Genomic DNA, 26,518 nt, shown 5'->3' with positions numbered 1-26,518 from the left:
GAAATATTTCCTCTTTCCCCTAAATTTGGCACACGGGTGTTTTAGCTGACAGGGAGCGGGCTACTGAATTATGATGTAGCGGAAGAGCTGTCCGCTTGTTAAGTGTGTGCGTGTGTCCTCTGTGTGCGAGAAAAGAGTGTAAAGGGATGTGTGAAATGGCGTGTGAAAATCTGTGTGTGCGTTTTCACTGTGTCCAACACACCCCTCTTAATCTTTCTGAATGTGTGTTTAAAGGGCCGTGGAAGGCCTGTTGGCTGCAGCTTTATCAGGAAATGGCTCCTCTGGGTCAGTATGTTCTACTACTGATGGGACTGACTACTGGGTTTAGACCAGAGGACAGAGCTGAGTGGCTTAGACACACACACACACACACACACACACACACACACACACACACACACACACACACACACAGGCTATATTTTTGAGTAAGACTTGAAAACCAGGCTCTGTTAAAACCTGTTGGGGCTACAGGTTAGCAATGAACCCCGAGCCGGGATTGCTAACAAGGCTGGAAATTCAAAACATCAAAAATCTAATAATTTCAATTTCTCAAACAATCAACTATTTTACACAATTTAAATGATAAACATCTCCTTAATCTAACCACATTGTTCGATTTTCAAAGAGGCTTTACGGCAAAAGCATAAAGTTAGATTATGTTAGGACAGTACATAGCCACAAAAGTACAAACATCCATTTTCAATTCAAGGTCAGGCGTCACCAAAAGCAGAAACCAGCTTGAATTATGCACTAACTTTTGTCAATCTCCATCAGATGACACTCCTAGGACATTATGTTATACAATACATGCATTTTTTGTTCCGTCAAGTTCATATTTATATCCAAAAACAGCATTTTACAGTAGCGTGAAATTCAGATTTTTTTCTTCTCTGAAATGCTTCCGGTGAACATAACAAAATTACTATTCGAAAACATTGGTAAATTATAATATTGTCATTCAAAGAATAATATATTATCATCTCGTAATTGCTACCGAATGGCCAGATCTCAAAATAACTTTACTGGGAAATCACATTTTGCAATAAACGGGGTGCTATGCTAAGAACAACAGGCTATGCTATACAGTTAGCATCATCTAAAATCGATAATAACATTGTAAATATCCCCTTACCTTTGATTATCTCCATCAGAAGGGAGGCATCCCAGGTCCGGAAGGCATCCCAGGTCCGGAACAAATGTGGTTTCTTTTGACAAAGTTCATAATTTATGTCCAAATAACACCAAGTACTTAGCGTTCATTATGCTCCCACAAAACGTGGTGGTGCTGGTAAAATCACGCCGAAAAGCTAAAAAAACCTAGTAAATAATCTATTTATGTTCGTTCAAACATGTCAAATGTTGTTTAGCATTAATCTTTTGGTCCATTTTTAACGTTAAACATCAGTAATATTTTCACACAACCTATCCTATGTCTAGATAAAAAATGATGACAAACTCACGTTTCTCAGATTTATGCGCAGGCGCAAAAAAATGAAGTGATGACATGTCAACTTCCTTGGATTCTAATTTGCTCTCTGTTTATCATAGACGCTTCAAACAACTTTATAAAGATCGTTGACATCTAGTGGAAGCCGTAGGTGTTGCGAAATGATTCCTTTCTCACTATGGTATCTATAAAACAATGACACTAAATAGTACAGTCACAAAATTCAATCTATTTTTCACAGGTTTTTGCCTGCAATATGAGTTTTGTTATACTTACAGACACCATTCAAACTGTTTTAGAAAATTCAGAGTGTTTTCTATCCGAATGTGTTAATAATATGCATATCCTAGCTTCTGAGTTGGTGTAGGAGGCAGTTAAAAATGGGCACATCTTTTTTTCAAAATGTCTCAATACTGCCCCCGAGCCCCAACAGGTCAGTCTGAGTGTACGTTTTGTGCAGGTTACTACTAATTACTTCTAGAATGATATGTAATGTGTGAATGAGCCCTCACTGACATTGTATTTCTAGATCTGCCAACTTTGTGTGCACTTGAGTCAAGTGTGTGTTTGCAGAGCGAGGGTGTTTAAGGTGATGGTCGGCCATAACAGTTATGTCATCTAATCATGATGTGTCTTTTGGCTGGCTGGCTGCCGTGTCCCCTCTCTCTCCCTCTCTAAATACTTGATGGTGGACATTTTTAAATTTTTTGCTAATATCAGCAAAGTGACATCAGTCATTGGGAAATGATTGGTAGCAAAGTGACATCAGCCATTGGGAAATGATTGGTAGCAAAGTGACATCAGTCATTGGGAAATGATTGGTAGCAAAGTGACATCAGCCATTGGGAAATGATTGGTAGCAAAGTGACATCAGCCATTGGGAAATGATTGGTAGCAAAGTGACATCAGTCATTGGGAAATGATTGGTATGCGAGAGAGGAGGGGAGAGGCATGGGGAATGCCAGCGACGCACTGCCACTAATGAGAGAGGGATTAAAGAGAGCGAAAGAAAGGGAGAGCAGGCAGGTTGAGCTTTTAACATAATGACTCTCCAGCAGGGAGGGAGGGAGAGAGAAAGGAGTGGATAGCGAGTAAGGGGGACTGTGAGAGAAGGGGGGGTGTAAGATTGAAAAGTAAGACATTGGGGGATGACAAATTGTGAAATTAGAGCTAAAACAAATGGAAAGTGTGGAGAGAAAGTTGAGCAAACAGTAGGGGAAAGAAGAGCTACACCTATATATACAAAAGTATGTGGACGCCCCTTCAAATAAGAGGATTCGGCCATGCAATCTCCATAGACAAACATTGGCAGTAGAATGGCCCGTACTGAAGAGATCAGTGACTTTCAATGTGGCACTGTCATATGATGCTGCCTTTCCAACAAGTAAGTTTGTCAAATTTCTGCGCTGCTAGAGCTGCCCCGGTCAACTGTAAGTGATGTTATTGTGAAGTGGAAACTTCTAGGAGCAACAACAGCTCAGTGGTAAGCCACACAAGCTCACAGAACGGAAACGCTGAGTGCTGAAGCGCATAAAGTCGTCTGTTCTCAGTTGCAACACTCACTACTGAGTTCCAAACTGCCTCTGGAAGCAACGTCAGCACAAGAACTGTTCATCGGGAGCTTCATGAAATGGGTTTCCATGGCCGAGCAGCCAAACACAAGCCTAAGATCACTATGCACAATGCCAAGCATCGGCTGGAGTGGTGTAAAGCTCACCTTGTCCCGTGTGGCTCAGTTGGTAGAGCATGGTGTTTGCAACGCCAGGGTTGTGGGTTCGATTCCCACGGGGGGCCAGTACGGAAAGAAAATGTATGAAATGTATGCATTCACTACTGTAAGTCGCTCTGAATAAGAGCGTCTGCTAAATGACTAAAATGTAAAAATGCGTTCTCTGGAGGGATGAATCACGCTTCACCATCTGGCAGTCCAACGGAAAAATCTGGGTTTGGCAGATGTCAGGAGAACCTGCCCCAATGCATACTGCCAACTGTAAAGTTTGGTGGAGAAGTCGTAATGGTCTGGGGCTGTTTTCCATGGTTTTTCGTCAGGCCCCTTAGTTCCAGTGAAAGGAAATCTTATCAATGCCCCTGTGCACAAAGCGAAGTCCATACAGAAATGGCTTGTTGAGATAATTGTGGAAGAACTTGACTGGCTTGCACAGAGCCCAGACCTCAGCCCCATAGAGCACCTTTGGTAATAATTGAAACGCCGACTGCAAGCCAGGCCTAATCGCCCAACATCAGTGCCCAACCTCACTAATGCTCTTGAGGCTGAATGGAAGCAAGTCCCTGCAGCAATGTTCCAACATCTAGTGGAAAGCCTTACATTTACGTCATTTAGCAGACGCTCTTATCCAGAGCGACTTCCCAGAAGAGTGGAAGCTGTTATAGCAGCAAAGGGGGACCAACTCCATATTAATGCCCATGATTTTGGAATGAGATGTTCGACGAGCAGGTGTCCACATACTTTTGGTCATGTAGTGTATTTCACTCTCCTCTGGTGATGGAGAGAATGGGGCAGTCATTACCGTCCTCTCCTTTTCTAATCTTCTCTATCTCTCCCATCACATTTTAGCGGGAGCTACTTATCAATTAGCGCTCGGGTGCGTTCCACTCTGTTAATGAAGCTAAGTCTTTTAGCGTAGCCTAGCTCTCCCAGCTGGGCCCGGGCCTGTTCATTTGCATGATAATTACAGTAGCTAGCCTTAATAGCTGTTTATCTGCTGAAGATGTTATTGCAGGAGATTGGGGTCGCTACATGATCAATGACTCTACCTTTGTTTGCACCTGCCCTCATGGGGAACTCAGGTGTGATACACGCATGCATCACATTAACACACACATGCATCAAACACACATACATCACACTAACACACACATGCATCAAACACACATACATCACACTAACACACACATGCATCAAACACACATACATCACACTAACACACACATGCATCAAACACACATACATCACATTAACACACGCACGCATCAAACACACATGCATCACATTAACACACGCATGCATCACATTAACACACACATGCATCAAACACACGCAAATGCATACATCAGACACGCTCACACTCATTGACACACACGCATACAGTGCATTCGGGAAGTGATCAGACACCTTGACTATTCCCACAATTTGTTACATTACAGCCTTATTCTAAAATGGATAGATTTTTTTTTTCATCAATCTACACACAATACCCCATAATGACAAAGCAAAAACACTTTTTTTTCTGCAAATGTTTTAAAAATAAAAATGGGAGGGGTGGAAATATTTGAGATATGTCCTTAACATGATCCAAAGTGCTAATTTCAGACAGCGCAGGTAGGGATATTTAAGATGAACCAAAAGCTGGTTTTGGCAGTTGGTTATGTTATGAATTTGACCGTGGAAACGCAGCCTATCCATATGAGCATGGAGTAAGACCAGCCTAAGGTGCTTTTAGTGCCTGTATTTTTTGCATTTAGAAACATATAAACAATTTTTTTCCCATTTCGTTTTTTTATTTGGCATAGCCTCCCCTCTCAATGAAGGCTTTTTTTGTCCTGCCGAATGCAATCGCAAAGTAGTCTAAAAGATTTGGTTCCCGAGATCACTTGGAAATAAATCTTAATCACCAACACTTTATTAAATTATAAAGTTAGCGAGGAGTAAAACGGTGAACTGAAATTCCCTTTTTACCAATGCATTGCAGGCAGGCCCACATTATTTTGGCCATGCAGGTCCTGTTTTGGATGTGTGTAAAACCCTGTCCATGATGTACGTGCACATGCCCATCATGAAACGAGAGATGTGAATCCCGGTGAACCTTGTATTTAGAGGTTACCTGTAACCTGTAACAATTGCTTGTGTTCAGTTTCATTCACTGCATTACCAAAAGTATGTGGACAACTGCTCCTCAAACGTCTCATTCCAAAATCGAGGGCATTAATATGGAGTTGGTCCCCCCTTTGCTGCTATAACAGCCTCCATTCTTCTGGAAAGGCTTTCGACTAGATGTTGGAACATTTCTGCGGGGACTTGCTGCCATTCAGCCACAAGAGCATTAGTGAGGTTGGGCACTGATGTTGGGTGATTAGGCCTGGCTCACAGTCGCCGTTCCAATTCATCCCAAAGGTGTTCGCTGGGTTGAGGTCTGGGCTCTGCAGGCCAGTCAAGTTCTTCCACACCAATCTCAACAAACCATTTCTGTATGGACTTGTTCACGGGAGCATTGTCATGATGCAACAGGAAAGGGCCATCACCAAACTATTGCCACAAAGTTGGAAGCACAGAGTCATCTAGAATGTAATTTGTATGCTATATCATTAAGATTTCCCTTCACTGGAACTAAGGGGCCTAGCCCGAACCATGAAAAACAGCCCCAGACCAGTATTCCTCCTCCACCAAACTTTACAGTTGGCACTATACATTGGGGCAGGTAGCGTTCCCCTGGCATCCGCCAAGCCCAGATTTGTCAGTTGGACTGCCAGATGGTGAAGGGTGGTTCATCTTTACAGAGAATGCGTTTCCACTGCTCCAGATTCCAATGGTGGCAAGCTTTACACCGCTCCAGCCGACGCTTGACATTGTGCATGGTGATCTTAGGCTTGTGTTTGGCTGCTCGGCCATGGAAACCCATTTCATGACGCTCCCAATGAACAGTTCTTGTGCTGACCTTGCTTCCAGAGGCAGTTTGGAACTCGAATGAGTGTTGCAACCGACGACAGATTTTTACGCACTTCAGCTCTCGGTGGTCCCGTTCTGTGAGCTTGTGTGGCCTACCACTTCACAGCTGAGCTGTTGTTGCTCCTAGATGTTTCCACTTAACAATTACAGAACTTAGTTTACCGGGGCAGCTTTAGCAGGGCAGAAATTTGACAAACTGACTTGTTGGAAAGGTGGCAGCCTATGACGGTGCCACATTGAAAGTCACTGAGCTCTTCAATAAGGCCATTCTACTGCCAATGTTTGTCTATGGAGATTGCATGGCTGTGTGCTTGATTTTATACACCTGTCAGCAACGGGTGTGGCAGAAATAACCAAATCCACGTATTTATTTACTTAACTTTTTTTTAACTATGCAAGTCAGTTAAGAACAAATTCTTATTTACAATGACGGCCTACCCTGGCCAAACCCTAACGACACTGGGCCAATTGTGCGCCGCCCTATGGGACTCCCAACCACGACCGGTTGTGATACAGCCTGGAATCGAACCCGGGTCTGTAGTGACGCCTCTAGCACTGCGCTGCGCCACTCGGGAGGGGTGTCCACATACTTTTGTATATATAAATATAGTGTTTTTTCAAAACCCAAGCCCTCCCTCAGGCCTACTACTGTATAACGAAGGCTGGTTTAACAGCAATGTGTGTTTTTTTTATCCTGCCGATTTTATGATATCATTACATTTATAGTTGTAAAAAAAAATAAAAAAAAAAAGGATTTGTTGTAATAAAATTTAAAGAAAAACAAGCAATCTTATTAGAATAGTTCTCCTTCCTGGTTTTATGGTGACAACGTCCGTGGCGTACATGCAACTTCTGGAGATGTGTGAATGTGATCTCATCTGTAAGATGGTTCTGATTATGCTCATAAAACAGGCCTATTGGGGAGCAGTATAACAGTGAGTGGACATTCTGCCTTTTTCTTTATATTGAATCTTTGTCCATCTACTGTGAAATGTTTGGATGTGCGTAAAACCCTCCATAGTCTGCGTTGTTTTAATATTCAATGCCCACGGGTAGAAATGATGGTGCCTGTAAGTGTGACGGCCTATTTAAAACAAGTTGTTTTGATTCAAATTATTTATGTTTTTAGACCTTATCAGTAATTAAATGAATCTTCCTCATTGATGTTTGGCATGTCCATGCTCAGCCGTAATGCAATTTACAGTAGGTCTAGTGCCTATGTCCGTGTGAATGCTATTGAATCCATGCAATTAATTAGAACAATGTGGAATGCAAATGGTTTCAAGTTAATGCATTTAGCATAGATAGGTCTACATTTTTATTTCATTTCTATAAGCTAATTAACTATCTTTGGAATTGGAGTTGATTCCAAGGCAATACATAAGACTGTAAATACACAACTTGAAGCAACCAAACGTTTCACAATGGAGCATGTTCTGATTGGCCAGTGAGGGGCCACGCCTCAACACACCCACAACTTGTTTATTCATCAAAACGCAGCCTTTTCCCTACAATGCCAGCAAGTGCACTGATAATTGTGATAGTGAAAATGGAAAAAAATATTCCTGACCCAGCCTTGAACCTATAGCACTACGGCCTGCGCTTAGATTTACCATTGCATACGGTTTGTTAAATTGGATCCATCCAATGTTTGTTTTCTTGGAAAGCTGTGAGTGTTATTATATGATACAATATCAGTACTTGTTACATTACAACTTGTCTAAGTCCTAACATCAACTTATTTCAGCCAGTGTGTGTCTGTGGATTGTTGGAATATTGGCAGTCCTCTAAAACTGTCTGGCTAACAAACATAAAGTGCAGATAAATTCTTCAAATTCATTATTTGATATTATCTTATCACACCACTAGAAATCCATAGTTGACCAACTCCCTGACTAAAATGGCTGACCTTAATCAAATCAAATTGAAGTTTATTGGTCACGTACACAGTTCAGCAAGTGTTATAGCGGTGCAGCAAAATGCTAATGTTACTAGCTCCTAACAATGCAGTCAAATGTCAAACAGCTAGAATATTTTTTTTTAAATGCAATCGATACATATTTACACAAACTAAACTAAGAATGATGTGAACAGCAGTGGATACACTGAGTGTATAAAACATTATGAGCACCTTCCTAATATTGAGTTGTACCCCCCTTTGCCCTCAGAACAGCCTCAATTCATTGGGACATGGACTCTATGGTCGAAAGCGTTCCACAGGGATGCTGGACCATGTTGACTCCAATGCTTCCCACAGTTGTCAAGTTGGCTGGATGTCCTTTGGATGGTGGACCATTCTTGATTCACGGGAAACTGTTGTGTGAAAAACGTTGCCGTTCTTGACGCACTCAAACCGGTGCACCTGGCATCTACTACCATTCCCCTACTATTAAAGGCACTTCAATATTTTGACTTGCCCATTCACCTTCTGAATGGCACACGTACACAATCCATGTCTCAATTATCTCAGGGCTTAAAAATCCTTCTTTAACCTGTCTCCTCCCCTTCACCTAAACTGATTTTGACGTGGATTTAACAAGTGGCATCAATAAGGGATCATAGCTTTCACTTGAATTCACCTTGTCATTCTGCCAAGGTAGGGCTGGTGGGGCTAAGGTTTTATACACTCTGTTTATTAGTGAGCTATGTTAAGAATCAAGTATATCCATAAATATGTGGTGTATGTTCCTGCCCATTCTCGTATTCTAATTATATGCTCACAAACACATTAACTAACACACTCATTTACTCTCTCTCTCAAACTCACACAATGCATGTACACTACACACTGAACTGTACACCTTTCTATAGATGCAGTTAGTCTAAGACTGAATGAGTTTGTGCACAAAAACACAACGGATAATTAACCCAATCACTTTCTATACACTGACTCACCTCCAGTTGTTATCATGCTTAGATAGAGCTTTACGTTCACTTAGATTGTGTGAGCGAGAGAGTGGGGAAAGCGAGAGAGAAGAAATAAGATTATTTGCTTCTCTAAAAGCACATGCATTTGCAAAGGTGTGTGTGTGTGTGTGAACCCTCTCCCTCCAGGCCAACCTTCCGTTACTTCACCTGGCACACCTGTGTGCTGGGCATCGTGGGCTGTGCGATCATGATGTGCCTGATCAACGCTATCTACGCCTCAGCCTCCATCGCCTTCATGCTGCTACTACTGCTGCTCATCCACTACCTCAGCCCTACCAGCAGCTGGGGCTATATCAGCCAGGCTCTCATCTTCCACCAGGTACACACACACTTCTGCGCTACATCCACTTTCTCAGCTACATCAGTCTGCAGAACATTATGACATGACATCATCCAGTAGGGTTGGGCGGTATCCAGGATTTCACATGGTTATACTGTCATTCTCTCATCTTGGAATGTACGCTATTACCAGTTTCGTACACAAGGGGGCAAAAAGAAATCCCATTGGGCGACTACCAGAATGCTAACACAATTAGCACAAGTAATAACTAATTTCCATGGAAGCTACTAGCTAAGTATGTTAACGAGCACAAATTAATATAAATGAATTGCAAAGACAGGCACTCTAGCTCATAAAATTATACATACAGTGCATTCGGAAAGTATTCAGACCCTTGACTTTTTCCACATTCTGTTACGTTACAGCCTTATTCTAAAATGGATTACATAGATTTTTTTCTCCAAGTCAAAAACAGGTTTTTAGAAATGTATGCAAATGTCTTAAAAACATATGTATGTATGTATTACATTTACATAAGTATTCAGACCCATTACTCAGTGTTTTGTTGAAGCACCTTTTGGCAGTGATTTATCTATTTTCAGGTCTCTACAGAGATATTTGATCGGGTTCAAGTCCGGCTCTGGCTAGGCCACTCAAGGACATTCAGAGACTTATACAGAAGCCACTCCTGCGTTGTCTTGGCTGTGTGATTAGGGTCGTTGTTCTGTGGAAGGTGAACCTTCACCCCAGTCTGAGGTCCTGAGCTCTCTGGAGCAGGTTTTCATCAAGGATCTCTCTGTACTTTGCTCAGTTCATCTTTCCCTCAATCCTGACTAGTCTCCCAGTCCCTGCTGCTGAAAACATCCCCACAGCATGATGCAGCCACCACCATGCTTCACCGTAAGGATGGTGTCAGGTTTCTTCCAGACGTGACACTTGGCATTCAGGCCAAATAGTTCAATTTCGCTTTCATCAGACCAGAGAATCTTGTTTCTCATAGTCTAAGTCCATTACGTGCCTTTTAGCAAACTCTAAGCGAGCTGTCGTGTACATTTTTACTGAGGAGTTGCTTCCGTCTGGCCACTCTACCGTAAAGGCCTGATTGGTCGAGTGCTGCAGAGATGGCCGTCCTTCTGGAAGGTTCTCCCATCTCCACAGAGGAACTCTGTCAGAGTGACCATCGGGTTCTTGGTCAACTCCCTGATCAAGGCCCTTCACCCCCAATTGCTCAGTTTGGCCAGGCGGCCAGCTCTAGGAAGTGTCTTGGTAGTTCAAAACTTCTTCCATTTAAGAATGATGGAGGCCACTGTGTTCTTGGGGACCTTCAATACTGCAGAAATGTTTTGGTACCTTTCCCCAGATCTGTGCCTCGACACAATCCTGTCTCAGAGCTCTACAGACAATTCCTTCGACCTCATGGCTTGGCTTTTGCACTGACATGCACTGTCAACTGTGGGACTTTATAAAGACAGGTGTCTCTTTCCAAATCATGTCCAATCGATTGAATTTACCACAAATGGACATCAAGTTGTAGAAACATATCAAGGATGATCAATGGAAACAGAGTGCACCTGAGGTCAATGTTGAGTCTCATAGCAAAGAGTCTGAATACTTTTATGTAAATAAGGTATTTCTGTTTTTTATTTTTAATACATTTGCAAACATTTCTAAAAACCTGTTTTTGCGTTGTCATTATGTGGTACTGTGTGCAGATTGAGGATTATTTTTTATTTAATCCATTTTAGAATAAGGCTGTAACAAAATGTGGAAAATGGGAATGTCTGAATACTTACCGAATGCACTGTATATACTGTAGGTAGGAGCTATCGAATGTCATTTTGGTGAGTTTGGACATTTCCAAGCGAATGTGAACAAGAGACATTGTGCAAAGGAACAAATATTTTTTGTATTGGCAGCTGTACAGAACTCATCCAAAGGGCTTTGACTTCTCAAACACGGCAGAAAGCTAACACAATATGATGCCCTGTCACCTTATTAATTCAGCCTTTTACTAAAATAAGTAGCTAGTTAAACATAAGGGTTGCGTTAACGCAGAATTCTGTTTTTCACGCTGGAAAAATAAATAAAAACTAAAATATATTGCTGCGTTTTGTAAACGCAGATATACAATGCTTCTTGTTGTAATTTCTGTTCTGCATCAGACAAATGTTGTGCTTCAGTTGCACGTCTCCACTCGGATGACAATTCTCTAACAGGCATTTTATCAGCAGACTGCGCTCTGACTGATGTGTAGCTACTTTTCTCATGTACTTTTCTCAGTGTAGCCAGCCTACTTTTCTCCGGTAAAATGCAATATTGACTTTAAAACATTAGGGAATGTAGCTGTTGCTGGTTCCAGTATGGTGCCGACAGAGATGGTCCCTTTGAGTTCTTAGGAAAGTTTTTTTTTTTTATGTGTTATTTCTTACGTTGTTACCCCAGGAAATCTTAAGTCTTATTACATACAGCCGGTAAGAACTATTGGATATAAGAGCAACGTCAATTTACCAACATTACAACCAGGAACACAGCTTTCCCGAAGCGGATCCTCTGTTCGGACCACCACCCAGGACATTGGATCTAATTCCAGTAGGCGATCCAAAACAATGACGCCGCAGAAGGGGCAGACGAAGCGGCACCTGGCCAAGCTCCGTAGACGTGCACACCGCTGCCAAGTATACTATTGCCAATGTCCAGTCTCTTGACAGCAAGGTAGACAAAATTCGAGCAAGGGTTGCCTTCCAGAGAAACATCAGAGATTGTAACATGTCTCTTTCACCGGAAACATGGCTTTCTCGGGATATGTTGTCGGAATCGGTTCAGCCACCGGGCTTCTCCATGCATCGTGCCTACGGAGATAAACACCTCTCTGGGAAGAGGAAGGGCGGGGGTGTATGCTTCATGATTAACGACTCATGGCGTACGCATAACAACATACAGGAACTCAAGTCCTTCTGCTCACCCGATCAAGAATTCCTTACAATCAAGTGCCGGCATTTTACCTACCAAGAGAATTCTCGTAAGTTATAGTAACAGCTGTGTACATTCCCCTTCAAGCAGACACCAAGATGGCCACCAAGGAACTTCACTGGACTAAATGCAAACTGGAAACCATACATCCTGAGGCTGCATTTGTTGTAACTGGGGATTTTAACAAACCTAAATTCTTCCAGCATATTGATTGCGCTACGCGCAAGCGCAACACCCTTCGCCACTGCTACTCTAACTTCCGCAATGCATTCAAAGCCTTCCCCCGCCCTCCCTTCGGCAAATACGATCACAACGCCATCTTGCTCCTTCCGTCTTATAGGCAAAAACTCAAACAGGATGTACCAGTGACGAGAAACATTAAATGCTGGTCCGACCAATCAGAAGCCACGCTTCAAGATTGTTTTCATCACGCGGACTGGAATATGTTCCGGTCAGCCTCAGAGAACAACACGCTGACTGTGAGTTTATAAGGAAGTGCATTGGAGATGTTGTACCCACTGTGACTATTAAAACCTACCTTAGCCAGAAACTGTGGATGGATGGCAGCATTTGCGCAAAACTGAAAGCACGAACCACCGCATTAAACCATGGAAAGAGGTCTGGGAATATGTCTGAATATAAACAAGGTAGCTATTCCCTCCGCAAAGCAATCAAACAAGCGAAATGCAGGTACAGGGACAAGGTGGAGTCGCAATTCAAAGGCTGAGACACGAGATGTATGTGGCAGGGTTTACAGGAAATTACGGACTACAAACATAAATCCAGCCGCGTCACGGACACCGACATCGCTTCCAGACAAACTAAACACCTTCTTTGCTCGTGGCCCACTGACAAGGACTGTGCCCCTCCTCCGTGGCTGACGTGTGTAAAACATTTAAACGTGTTAACCCTCGCAAGGCTGCTGGCCCAGACAGCATCCCTAGCCGCATCCTCAAAGCATGCGCAAACCAGCTGGCTGGTGTGTTTACGGACATATTCAATCGCTCCCTATCCCAGTCTTTTGTCCCCACATGCTTCAAGATGGCTACCATTGTTCCTGTACCCAAGAAGGTAAATATAACTGAACTAAAAGACTACCGCCCCGTAGCACACACTTTTGTCATCATGAAGTGCTTTGAGAGACTAGTCAAGATCATGTCACCTCCACCTTACTGACCACCCTAGGCCCACTTCAGATTGCATACCGCCCCAACACGTCCACAGACGATGCAATCACCATCTCACTGCATACTGCCCTATCCCATCTGGACAAAAGGAATACCTATGTAATTGACTACATTCATTGACTGTTCATTGACTACAGCTCAGCATTCAACACCATAGTACCCTCCAAGCTCATCATCAAGCTGGAGACCCTGGGTCTCATCCTCGCCCTGTGCAATTGGGTCCTGGACTTTCTGACGGTCTGCCCCAGGTGGTGAAGGTAGGAAACAACATCTCCACTTCTCTGACCCTCAACACAGGGGCCCCACAAGGGTAGTTGCTCAGCCCCCTCCTGTACTCCCTGTTCACCCATGACTATGTGGCCATGCACGCCTCCAACTCAATCATCAAGTTTGCAGACAACACAACAGTAGTGGGCTTGATTATCAACAACAACGAGATGGCCTACAGGGAGGAGGTGAGGGCACTCTGAGTGGGGTGTCAGGAAAACAACCTCACTCAACGTCAATAAAACAAAGGAGATGATCATGGACTTCAGGAACAGCAGAGGGAGCACCCTCCTATCCACATCGAAGGGACAGCAGTGGAGACTGGAACGTTTTTTTTAAGTCCCTGGGTGTACACATCAACGACAAACTGAAATGATCCACCCACACAGACGGTGTGGTGAAGAAGGCGCAACAGCGCTTCTTCAACCTCAGGAGGCTGAAGAAATTTGGCTTGTCACCCAAAACCCTGACAAATTTTTACAGATGCACAATCGAGAGCATCCTGTCGGCCTGTATCACAGCCTGATACGGCAACTGCACTGCCCTCAACCGCAAGGCTCTCCAGAGGGTGGTGCGGTCTGCACAATGCATCACTGGTGGCAAACTACCTGCCCTCCATGACACCTACAGCACCCGATGTCACAGGAAGGCCAAAAAGATAATCAAGGACAACAACCACCCGAGCCACTGCCTGTTCACACCACTACCATCCAGAAGACCATGTCAGTACAGGTGCATCAAAGCAGGGACGGAGAGACTGAAAAACAGCTTCTATCTCAAGGCCATCAGACTGTTAAACAGCCATCACTAACACAGAGAGGCTGCTGCCTACACTGAGACGCAATCACTGGACACTTTAATAAATGGATCACTAGTCACTTTAAACAATGCACTCTAAATAATACCACTTTAATAATTTTTGCATATCTTGCATTACTCATATCACATGTATATACTGTATTTTATACTATCTATTGCACCTTGCCTATGCCACTCGGCCATCGCTCATCCATATACTTACATGTACATATTCTCATTCACCCCTTTAGATGTGTGTGTATTAGGTAGTTGTTGGATTACTTGTTAGATATTACTGCTCTGTCGGAACTAGAAGCACAAGCATTTCGCTACACTCGCATTAACATCTGCTAACCATGTGTACAGTTGAAGTCGGATGTTTACAAACACTTAGGTTGGAGTCATTAACTCGTTTTTCAACCACTCCACAAATTTTTTGTTAACAAACTCTAGTTTTGGCAAGTCGCTTGTGTCATGTATAAAGTAGATGTCCTAAGTAATTTTTCCAACAATTGTTTACAGACATATTATTTAACTTATAATTCACTGTATCACTATTCCAGTGGGTCAGAAGTCTGCAAGCCGAAGAATACCATCCCAACCGTGAAGCACGGGGGTGGCAGCATCATGTTGTGGGGGTGCTTTGCTGCAGGAGGGACTGGTGCACTTTACAAAATAGATGGCATCATGAGGTAGGAAAATGATGTGGATATATTGAAGCAACATCTCAAGACATCAGTCAGGAAGTTAAAACTTGCTCGCAAATGGGTCTTCCAAATGGACAAAAACCCCAAGCATACTTCCAAAGTTGTGGCAAAATGGCTTAAGGACAACAAAGTCAAGGTATTGGAGTGGCCATCACAAAGCCCTGACCTCAATCCTATAGAACATTTGTGGGCAGAACTGAAAAAGTGTGTGCGAGCAAGGAGGCCTAAAAACCTGACTCAGTTGCACCAGCTCTGTCAGGAGGAATGGGCCAAAATTCACCCAACTTATTGTGGGAAGCTTGTGGAAGGCTACCTGAAACGTTTGAGTTAGTTAAACAATTTAAAGGCAATGGTACCAAATACTAATTGAGTGTATGTAAACTTTTGACCCACTGGGAATACGATGAAAAGAAATAAAAACTGAAATAAATAATTCTCTCTACTATTATTCAGACATTTCACATTCTTAAAATAAAGTGGTAATCCTAATTGACCTAAGACAGGGAATTTTTACTAGGATTAAATGTCAGGAATTGTGAAAAACTGAGTTTAAATGTGTGTATGTAAACTTCTGACTTCAACTATATGTGACAAATCAAATTTGATTTGGCTTCATTTTTCTATGATAAACATTAGGAATATGGCCATGCATTGTTCTTGCAAAAAATACCTTGCTTTTTTTGTTGTAAGCTCATTTACTTGTGTGTTTGCCAGCCAAATAGCGTTGCACTTCGGTTGTCATCTGATGAAAATGAAGCTATATTCTGGCTCAACTGTTCTGGGGAATTATGCTAAGCTTCACAACTTAAAATAATGTGACGGGTAAAATGAACACAATCAGCTTCATCTCTTAACATATTGCACACGTTGAAAGTAGCTGCAAATATAAAAATGTATGGAAAAACTTCAAACAAATAGTTTCAATGGTATTGGCAGTATTGAAAAATCACCCTGTGGCTATTTCCAAATACCCCGGGAATATGGTATATACAATATACTGCCCAAGCCTATCATCCCGAAGTATTTGTATATTTGTCCTCTATTCTACGAGCCTTTTGCTCTAGGGGGGTCGTGTTGCCAGGTGGGACCGTTGCCAAGGGGACGGTTGCCAGGGCAGTGAAGTGCCAGGAGCCACTTAACTTATTGAGCCTTTCTCCACTGCTTCCCCTCTCCTCCCTATCCCTCCCCCATCCCCAGGGAGAGAGGGAAACACGAGGAACGCGGAGACACTTAGTTTAAACTAACTTGTGTGTGTGTGGAGGGATTATGATGGTGCATGTTTTGGCAGTGCTCAGTATGGATCGGTGCCAACTGGGTGACATTGAGGAAAGACATAGAAGAGGAAGGGATTCATGTGATAAAGGCAAGGAGATATAAACTGTAGTCTTGAGGGATGGGGATAGTATTGAAGGAGTGATTGACATGAAAGAAAAAGACATGGAGATGAGTTTCTAGATGGGCGGATAGAAAATAATGTCGAAGTTAAGAAAATATGCAAATGCAATGACACGGGGATAGGGTGGTGAGAAAGAGAGGAGGAGGGATTGAGAAAATATGTGATCTATCAGAAGACCGTGATGGATCACAAGAGAGGGTGATGGAGAGAGACGGAGTAAGTGACAGATGGAGTGGTAGATGAGTGGAGGAGGCAGAAGCACGTTGACTCCAGGAACTCTCTCTGTTTGGCAGATACTTTGATAATGATTATAATGATGATAATGTTTGTTATTATGAGTGTTTAGGATTCTCATCATTAGCAGTATGTACACACACGCACGTACTCTCACAGAAACATACATACACACACTAATTATTCACATGAGGTTGTCTGGTCAGAAGCGGTTTCAGTAAACCGTGTATCATAGCGTTTTAATTTTTTTATACTTTTGTTAGATCAGTAATTAGGGAGATGGGATACTAAGTGAAACCTAGATTCGACTACACGTCTTACACATATCCAGTCATGCCCCTTCAGTGATCACACCAAGGATGTCATGCCCCTTCAGTGATCACGCCAAGGAAGTCATGCCCCTTCAGTGATCACACCAAGGAAGTCATGCCCCTTCAGTGATCACGCCAAGGATGTCATGCCACTTCAGTGATCACGCCAAGGAAGTCATGCCCCTTCAGTAATCACGCCAAGGAAGTCATGCCCCTTCAGTGATCACGCCAAGGAAGTCATGCCCCTTCAGTGATCACGCCAAGGAAGTCATGCCCCTTCAGTGATCACGCCAAGGAAGTCATGCCCCTTCAGTGATCACACCAAGGAAGGGTGGAAGGAACATAATGTTTTCAGAGGTTTTTAATAGGCCCATTGTCTTGAATATCTGTAGGTTGGTGGCCATTTGGACCTAGTATTTGCTAATTATTTATATGGTTGGTTAGGTAACAGGAATTAATATAGGATAGGCAGGTTTACGTTCCAGACTTGGAATGTTTCAACATTAGTCTTGTAGATATAATTACAGCTCTGTGATTTTATGTAATGAGAATATGGCGGGAGGTCATTCCATAATGACAACTGTCTCTTCATGACCACCACACACCCCTCCTACACACTCCCTGGTCTGCAGTCTCTGCCACAGTCTCATGTCTTAATGGGATTCTGATTCTGGATCCAATTTGTTTCTGCAGTGGTGGAATCCTGATCAGACCACAGACAGACACACGCTCACTCTGCAGACAAGGGGCGTTGTGTGGGATGTGCACAGGAACACATGTCAGAAGAAAGTAAAGGAAGGGTTTTATGCAGCGAGAGTGGCCAACTTAAGCCATGTACACCATGGTTTCTAGTTGCCAGTGGTAACCGGATCTGTTTGTGATTTAGCCAACTCCTCTGTGGTTTGTTGTTATACCATACATATACATAATGTACAGTCGGGGCCAAAAGTTTTGAGAATGACACAAATATACATTTTCACAAAGTCTGCTGCCTCAGTGTCTTTAGATATTTTTGTCAGATGTTACTATGGAATACTGACGTATAATTACAAGCATTTCATAAGTGTCAAAGGCTTTTATTGACAGTTGCATGAAGTTGATGCAAAGAGTCAATATTTGCAGTGTTGACCCTTCTTTTTCAAGACCTCTGCAATCCGCCCTGGCATTCTGTCAATTAACTTCTGGGCCACATCCTGACTGATGGCAGCCCATTCTTGCATAATCAATGCTTGGAGTTTGTCAGAATTTGTGGGTTTTTGTTTGTCCAACCACCTCTTGAGGATTGACCACAAGTTCTCAATGGAATTAAGGTCTGGGGAGTTTCCTGGCCATGGACCCAAAAATATTGATATTTTGTTCCCCGAGCCACTTAACACTTTTGCCTTATGGCAAGGTGCTCCATCAAAGCATTGTTCGTCACCAAACTGTTCCTGGATGGTTGGGAGTTTTTATTCATGGCTGTGTTCTTAGGCAAAATTGTGAGTGAGCCCAATCCCTTGGCTGAGAAGCAACCCCACACATGAATGGTGTCAGGATGCTTTACTGTTGGCATGACACAGGACTGATGGTAGCGCTCACCTTGTCTTCTCCAGACAAGCTTTTTTCCGGATGCCCCAAACAATCGGAAAGGGGATTCATCAGAGAAAATGACTTTACCCCAGTCCTCAGCAGTCCAATCCCGGTACCTTTTGCAGAATATCAGTCTGTCACTGATGTTTTTCGTAGAGAGAAGTGTCTTCTTTGCTGCCCTTCTTGACACCAGGCCATCCTCCAAAAGTCTTTGCCTCACTGTGCGTGCAGATGCACTCACACCTGCCTGCTGCCATTCCTGAGCAAGCTCTGTACTGGTGGTGCCCCGATCCCGCAGCTGAATCAACTTTAAGAGATGGTCCTGGCGCTTGCTGGACTTTCTTGGGCGCCCTGAAGCCTTCTTCACAACAATTGAAGTGCTCTCCTTTGAAGATCTTGATGATCCAATAAATGGTTGATTTAGGTGCAATCTTACTGGCAGCAATATCCTTGCCTGTGAAGCCCTTTTTGTGCAAAGCAATGATGACGGCACGTGTTTCCTTGCAGGTAACCATGGTTGACAGAGGAAGAACAATGATTCCTAGCACCACCCTCCTTTTGAAGCTTCCAGTCTGTTATTGAACAAAACATGCATGTATTGTATAACATAATGTCCTAGGGTTGTCATCTGATGAAGATCATCAAAGGTTAGTGCTGCATTTAGCTGTGGTTTGGGTTTATGTGACATATGCTAGCTTGAAAAATGGGTGTCTGATTATTTCTGGCTGGGTACTCTGCTGACATAATCTAATGTTTTGCTTTCGTTGTAAAGCCTTTTTGAAATCGGACAGTGTGGTTAGATTAACGAGTCTTGTCTTTAAAATGACTATTTTATAGTCATATGATTGAAAAATTTTAGTTTTTGCATTTTTGAGGTATTTGAATATCGCGCCACGGGATTACACTGGCTGTTGAGTAGCCCACCTAGCCCATAGAGGTTAAAGCCCACATTAACACATTGTTATATTAACAGTATTGCACTTTTCATGTAGTCTACTTTTGGCCAGCTAATAGCCTAACCATCGATAAAGCAAAATTTTGGCCAAAAATGTAATTCCTGTTCCGGCAGGATTATTTTGCTGTGACAATATAGGTCAAATTATGATCCTACAACCATGTTGCTACCAATTAGCATTCGAGTCCTGATAACTATTGTGTGTGCAGTATAGATCATTGGTTCCTAACCATGGGTAATAGGACCCCTGGGAGTACTTGGCCTATCTACAGGGGGTACTTGAAGGCTCATGAGACCATAGGCCTACTGGTAAAATGTTTGAGGGGGTACTCCGGGCAGAGCAAAATTCAGCTAGTGGTACAGTAACCGAAAAAAGGTTTGGATCCACTGCTATAGAGAATACAGTATACAGCTCTGTTGTAATGTAACTCTCGCTCTCTCCCTCCAGGTGCGTAAGTACCTGTTGATGTTGGACGTGCGTAAGGACCATGTGAAGTTCTGGAGACCCCAGGTGTTGCTGATGGTATCTAACCCCCGTAGCAATGTAGGTCTCATCACCTTCATCAACGACATCAAGAAGAGTGGTCTCTATGTCCTGGGACATGTACAGCTAGGAGACCTGGGTAAGAGAACACACGGAGACGTTGGCTTTTTAAGAATAAAGAAGCATTTTACGTTTCCCTTCCATTATTCTCCCAGAGTGGCTGAATACCTCCGTCATCCATCACAGTTCAGGCTTGTTGGTGAATGTCTAGTGGAATTGTGTTAGACTGGGTTGATGTCAAACCAATGTTTGAAGAAGTATGTCTCTGACTTGGCTAGTACAGTAACTAAAGTTATATGTGTGGTAAGCCAGGCTGCTTACCAGTGTGTGAAGTTTATTTGTTCATGGAAATGGTTTGCTCTGACAGTGATTGCTCTCTCGCGTGCGTCTCGCTCTCTCTAACTCTCCTACGCGTCTCGCTCTCTCTCTCTCCCTCCTACGCGTCTCGCTCTCTCTCTCTCCCTCCCTCCTACGCGTCTCGCTCTCTCTCTCTCTCTCCCTCCCTCCTACGCGTCTCGCTCTCTCTCTCCCTCCCTCCTACGCGTCTCGCTCTCTCTCTCCCTCCCTCCTACGCGTCTCGCTCTCTCTCTCCCTCCCTCCTACGCGTCTCGCTCTCTCTCTCTCCCTCCTACGCGTCTCGCTCTCTCTCTCCCTCCTACGCGTCTCGCTCTCTCTCCCTCCTACGCGTCTCGCTCTCTCTCTCTCCCTCCTACGCGTCTCGCTCTCTCCCTCCTACGCGTCTCGCTCTCTCCCTCCTACGCGTCTCGCTCTCTCTCCCGCCTACGCGTCTCGCTCTCTCTCTCTCCCTCCTACGCGTCTCGCTCTCTCTCTCCCTCCTACGCGTCTCGCTCTCTCTCTCCCTCCTACGCGTCTCGCTCTCTCTCTCCCTCCTACGCGTCTCGCTCTCTCTCTCCCTCCTACGCGTCTCGCTCTCTCTCTCCCTCCTACGCGTCTCGCTCTCTCTCTCCCTCCTACGCGTCTCGCTCTCTCTCTCCCTCCTACGCGTCTCGCTCTCTCTCCCTCCTACGCGTCTCGCTCTCTCTCTCTCCCGCCTACGCGTCTCGCTCTCTCTCTCTCCCGCCTACGCGTCTCGCTCTCTCTCTCCCGCCTACGCGTCTCGCTCTCTCTCTCTCCCGCCTACGCGTCTCGCTCTCTCTCTCTCCCTCCTACGCCTCTCGCTCGCTCTCGCTCTCGCTCGCTCTCTCTCGCATCTCGCTGTCTCGCTCGCTCTCTCGCGTCTCGCTCGCTCTCTCGCGTCTCGCTCGCTCTCTCGCGTCTCGCTCGCTCTCTCGCGTCTCGCTCGCTCTCTCGCGTCTCGCTCGCTCTCTCGCGTCTCGCTCGCTCTCTTTCTCCCTCTCGCGTCTCGCTCGCTCTCTTTCTCCCTCTCGCGTCTCGCTCGCTCGCTCTCTCCCTTTCGCGTCTCGCTCTCTCTCTCCCTCTCGCGTCTCGCTCTCTCTCTCCCTCTCGCTCTCTCTCTCCCTCTCCCTCTCGCGTCTTGCTCTCTCTCTCCCTCTCCCTCTCGCTCTCTCTCTCCCTCTCGCGTCTCGCTCTCGCTCTCCCTCTCGCGTCTCGCTCTCTCTCTCCCTCTCGCTCTCTCTCTCTCTCTCCCTCTCGCGTCTCGCTCTCTCTCTCCCTCTCGCGTCTCGCTCTCTCTCTCCCTCTCGCGTCTCGCTCTCTCTCCCTCTCGCGTCTCGCTCTCTCTCTCCCTCTCGCGTCTCGCTCTCTCTCTCCCTCTCGCGTCTCGCTCTCTCTCTCCCTCTCGCGTCTCGCTCTCTCTCTCTCTCTCGCGTCTCGCTCTCTCTCTCTCTCGCGTCTCGCTCTCTCTCTCTCTCGCGTCTCGCTCTCTCTCTCTCCCTCTCGCGTCTCGCTCTCTCTCTCCCTCTTGCCTCTCGCTCTCTCTCTCTCTCCCTCTCGCGTCTCGCTCTCTCTCTCTCTCTCCCTCTCGCGTCTCGCTCTCTCTCTCGCTCTCCCTCTCGCCTCACGCTCTCTCCCTCTCGCGTCTCGCTCTCTCTCTCCCTCTCGCGTCTCGCTCTCTCTCTCCCTCTCGCGTCTCGCTCTCTCTCTCCCTCTCGCGTCTCGCTCTCTCTCTCCCTCTCGCGTCTCGCTCTCTCTCTCCCTCTCGCGTCTCGCTCTCTCTCTCCCTCTCGCGTCTCGCTCTCTCTCTCCCTCTCGCGTCTCGCTCTCTCTCTCCCTCTCGCGTCTCGCTCTCTCTCTCCCTCTCGCGTCTCGCTCTCTCTCTCCCTCTCGCGTCTCGCTCTCTCTCTCCCTCTCGCGTCTCGCTCTCTCTCTCCCTCTCGCGTCTCGCTCTCTCTCTCCCTCTCGCGTCTCGCTCTCTCTCTCCCTCTCGCGTCTCGCTCTCTCTCTCCCTCTCGCGTCTCGCTCTCTCTCTCCCTCTCGCGTCTCGCTCTCTCTCTCCCTCTCGCGTCTCGCTCTCTCTCTCCCTCTCGCGTCTCGCTCTCTCTCCCTCTCGCGTCTCGCTCTCTCTCCCTCTCGCGTCTCGCTCTCTCTCCCTCTCGCGTCTCGCTCTCTCTCCCTCTCGCGTCTCGCTCTCTCTCCCTCTCGCGTCTCGCTCTCTCTCCCTCTCGCGTCTCGCTCTCTCTCCCTCTCGCGTCTCGCTCTCTCTCTCTCCCTCCTACGCGTCTCGCTCTCTCTCTCTCCCTCCTACGTGTCTCGCTCTCTCTCTCTCCCTCCTACGCGTCTCGCTCTCTCCCTCCTACGCGTCTCGCTCTCTCCCTCCTACGCGTCTCGCTCTCTCCCTCCTACGCGTCCCGCTCTCTCTCTCTCCCTCCTACGCGTCCCGCTCTCTCTCTCTCCCTCCTACGCGTCTCGCTCTCTCTCTCTCCCTCCTACGCGTCTCGCTCTCTCTCTCTCCCTCCTACGCGTCTCGCTCTCTCTCTCTCTCCCTCCTACGCGTCTCGCTCTCTCTCTCTCTCCCTCCTACGCGTCTCGCTCTCTCTCTCTCCCTCCTACGCGTCTCGCTCTCTCTCTCTCCCTCTCGCTCTCTCTCTCCCTCTCCCTCTCGCGTCTCGCTCTCTCTCTCCCTCTCCCTCTCGCTCTCTCTCTCCCTCTCGCGTCTCGCTCTCTCTCTCCCTCTCGCGTCTCGCTCTCTCTCTCCCTCTCGCTCTCTCTCTCTCTCTCCCTCTCGCGTCTCGCTCTCTCTCTCCCTCTCGCGTCTCGCTCTCTCTCTCCCTCTCGCGTCTCGCTCTCTCTCCCTCTCGCGTCTCGCTCTCTCTCTCCCTCTCGCGTCTCGCTCTCTCTCTCCCTCTCGCGTCTCGCTCTCTCTCTCCCTCTCGCGTCTCGCTCTCTCTCTCTCTCTCGCGTCTCGCTCTCTCTCTCTCTCGCGTCTCGCTCTCTCTCTCTCTCGCGTCTCGCTCTCTCTCTCTCCCTCTCGCGTCTCGCTCTCTCTCTCCCTCTCGCGTCTCGCTCTCTCTCTCCCTCTCGCGTCTCGCTCTCTCTCTCTCTCTCCCTCTCGCGTCTCGCTCTCTCTCTCGCTCTCCCTCTCGCCTCCGCTCTCTCCCTCTCGCCTCACGCTCTCTCCCTCTCGCGTCTCGCTCTCTCTCTCCCTCTCGCGTCTCGCTCTCTCTCTCCCTCTCGCGTCTCGCTCTCTCTCTCCCTCTCGCGTCTCGCTCTCTCTCTCCCTCTCGCGTCTCGCTCTCTCTCTCCCTCTCGCGTCTCGCTCTCTCTCTCCCTCTCGCGTCTCGCTCTCTCTCTCCCTCTCGCGTCTCGCTCTCTCTCTCCCTCTCGCGTCTCGCTCTCTCTCTCCCTCTCGCGTCTCGCTCTCTCTCTCCCTCTCGCGTCTCGCTCTCTCTCTCCCTCTCGCGTCTCGCTCTCTCTCTCCCTCTCCCTCTCGCGTCTCGCTCTCTCTCTCCCTCTCGCGTCTCGCTCTCTCTCTCCCTCTCGCGTCTCGCTCTCTCTCTCCCTCTCGCGTCTCGCTCTCTCTCTCCCTCTCGCGTCTCGCTCTCTCTCCCTCTCGCGTCTCGCTCTCTCTCCCTCTCGCGTCTCGCTCTCTCTCCCTCTCGCGTCTCGCTCTCTCTCCCTCTCGCGTCTCGCTCTCTCTCCCTCTCGCGTCTCGCTCTCTCTCCCTCTCGCGTCTCGCTCTCTCTCTCCCTCTCGCGTCTCGCTCTCTCTCTCCCTCTCGCGTCTCGCTCTCTCTCTCCCTCTCGCGTCTCGCTCTCCTCTCCCTCTCGCGTCTCGCTCTCTCCCTCCTCGCGTCCCGCTCTCTCTCTCCCTCTCGCGTCCCGCTCTCTCTCTCCTCTCGCGTCTCGCTCTCTCTCTCTCCTCTCGCGTCTCGCTCTCTCTCTCCCTCTCGCGTCTCGCTCTCTCTCTCCCTCTCGCGTCTCGCTCTCTCTCCTCCCTCTCGCGTCTCGCTCTCTCTCTCCCTCTCGCGTCTCGCTCTCTCTCTCTCCCTCCTCGGTCTCGCTCTCTCTCTCCCTCTCGCGTCTCGCTCTCTCTCTCCCTCTCGCGTCTCGCTCTCTCGCTCTCTCCCTCTCGCGTCTCGCTCTCCTCTCTCTCCCTCTCGCGTCTCGCTCTCTCTCTCCCTCTCGCGTCTCGCTCTCTCTCTCCCTCTCGCGTCTCGCTCTCGCTCTCTCGCTCTCTCTCTCTCTCCCTCTCGCGTCTCGCTCTCTCTCTCCCTCTCGCGTCTCGCTCTCTCTCCCTCTCGCGTCTCGCTCTCTCTCCCTCTCGCGTCTCGCTCTCTCTCCCTCTCGCGTCTCGCTCTCTCTCCCTCTCGCGTCTCGCTCTCTCTCTCCCTCTCGCGTCTCGCTCTCTCTCCCCTCTCGCGTCTCGCTCTCTCTCCCTCTCGCGTCTCGCTCTCTCTCTCCCTCTCGCGTCTCGCTCTCTCTCCCTCTCGCGTCTCGCTCTCTCTCCCTCTCGCGTCTCGCTCTCTCTCCCTCTCGCGTCTCGCTCTCTCTCCCTCTCGCGTCTCGCTCTCTCTCCCTCTCGCGTCTCCCTCTCGCGTCTCGCTCTCTCTCCCTCTCGCGTCTCGCTCTCTCTCCCTCTCGCGTCTCGCTCTCTCTCCCTCTCGCGTCTCGCTCTCTCTCCCTCTCGCGTCTCGCTCTCTCTCCCTCTCGCGTCTCGCTCTCTCTCCCTCTCGCGTCTCGCTCTCTCTCCCTCTCGCGTCTCGCTCTCTCTCCCTCTCGCGTCTCGCTCTCTCTCCCTCTCGCGTCTCGCTCTCTCTCCCTCTCGCGTCTCGCTCTCTCTCCCTCTCGCGTCTCGCTCTCTCTCCCTCTCGCGTCTCGCTCTCTCTCCCTCTCGCGTCTCGCTCTCTCTCCCTCTCGCGTCTCGCTCTCTCTCCCTCTCGCGTCTCGCTCTCTCTCCCTCTCGCGTCTCGCTCTCTCTCCCTCTCGCGTCTCGCTCTCTCTCCCTCTCGCGTCTCGCTCTCTCTCCCTCTCGCGTCTCGCTCTCTCTCCCTCTCGCGTCTCGCTCTCTCTCCCTCTCGCGTCTCGCTCTCTCTCCCTCTCGCGTCTCGCTCTCTCTCCCTCTCGCGTCTCGCTCTCTCTCCCTCTCGCGTCTCGCTCTCTCTCCCTCTCGCGTCTCGCTCTCTCGCCCTCTCGCGTCTCGCTCTCTCTCCCTCTCGCGTCTCGCTCTCTCTCCCTCTCGCGTCTCGCTCTCTCTCCCTCTCGCGTCTCGCTCTCTCTCCCTCTCGCGTCTCGCTCTCTCTCTCTCCCTCTCGCGTCTCGCTCTCTCTCTCTCCCTCTCGCGTCTCGCTCTCTCTCTCTCCCTCTCGCGTCTCGCTCTCTCTCTCTCCCTCTCGCGTCTCGCTCTCTCTCTCTCCCTCTCGCGTCTCGCTCTCTCTCTCTCCCTCTCGCGTCTCGCTCTCTCTCTCTCCCTCTCGCGTCTCGCTCTCTCCCTCTCGCGTCTCGCTCTCTCTCTCTCCCTCCTACGCGTCTCGTTCTCTCTCTCTCCCTCCTGCGCGTCTCGTTCTCTCTCCCTCCTGCGCGTCTCGTTCTCTCTCTCTCCCTCCTGCGCGTCTCGTTCTCTCTCTCTCCCTCCTGCGCGTCTCGCTCTCTCTCTCTCCCTCCTGCGCGTCTCGCTCTCTCTCTCGCTCTCTCGCTCTCTTTCTCGCTCTCGTCTCGCTCTCGCGTCTCGCTCTCTCGCTCTCTCTCGCGTCTCGCTCTCTCTCTCCCTCTCGCGTCTCGCTCTCTCTCTCCCTCTCGCGTCTCGCTCTCTCCCTCTCGCGTCTCGCTCTCTCTCTCCCTCTCGCGTCTCGCTCTCTCTCTCCCTCTCGCGTCTCGCTCTC

The 26,518-nt window shown here is 47.6% G+C and overlaps 1 protein-coding gene across 1 annotated transcript in view; it reads left to right on the top strand.

Moving 5' to 3' along the window:
* The window catches only part of LOC106581294 (solute carrier family 12 member 9), an 86,132-nt gene that overhangs the window by 43,159 nt on the left and 16,455 nt on the right, over nt 1-26,518 (top strand). Inside the window, exons 10-11 of the mRNA XM_014163255.3 lie at nt 9,189-9,381; nt 20,185-20,359. Of these exons, the coding sequence (XP_014018730.3) occupies nt 9,189-9,381; nt 20,185-20,359 (368 nt within the window). The remainder of the gene's footprint in view (nt 1-9,188; nt 9,382-20,184; nt 20,360-26,518) is intronic.

This window comes from Salmo salar, chromosome 20, assembly GCF_965601325.2.
Source record: "Salmo salar chromosome 20, fSalSal1, whole genome shotgun sequence".
NCBI lineage: Eukaryota > Metazoa > Chordata > Actinopteri > Salmoniformes > Salmonidae > Salmo > Salmo salar.
This window is presented reverse-complemented; position numbering and strand designations above follow the sequence as displayed.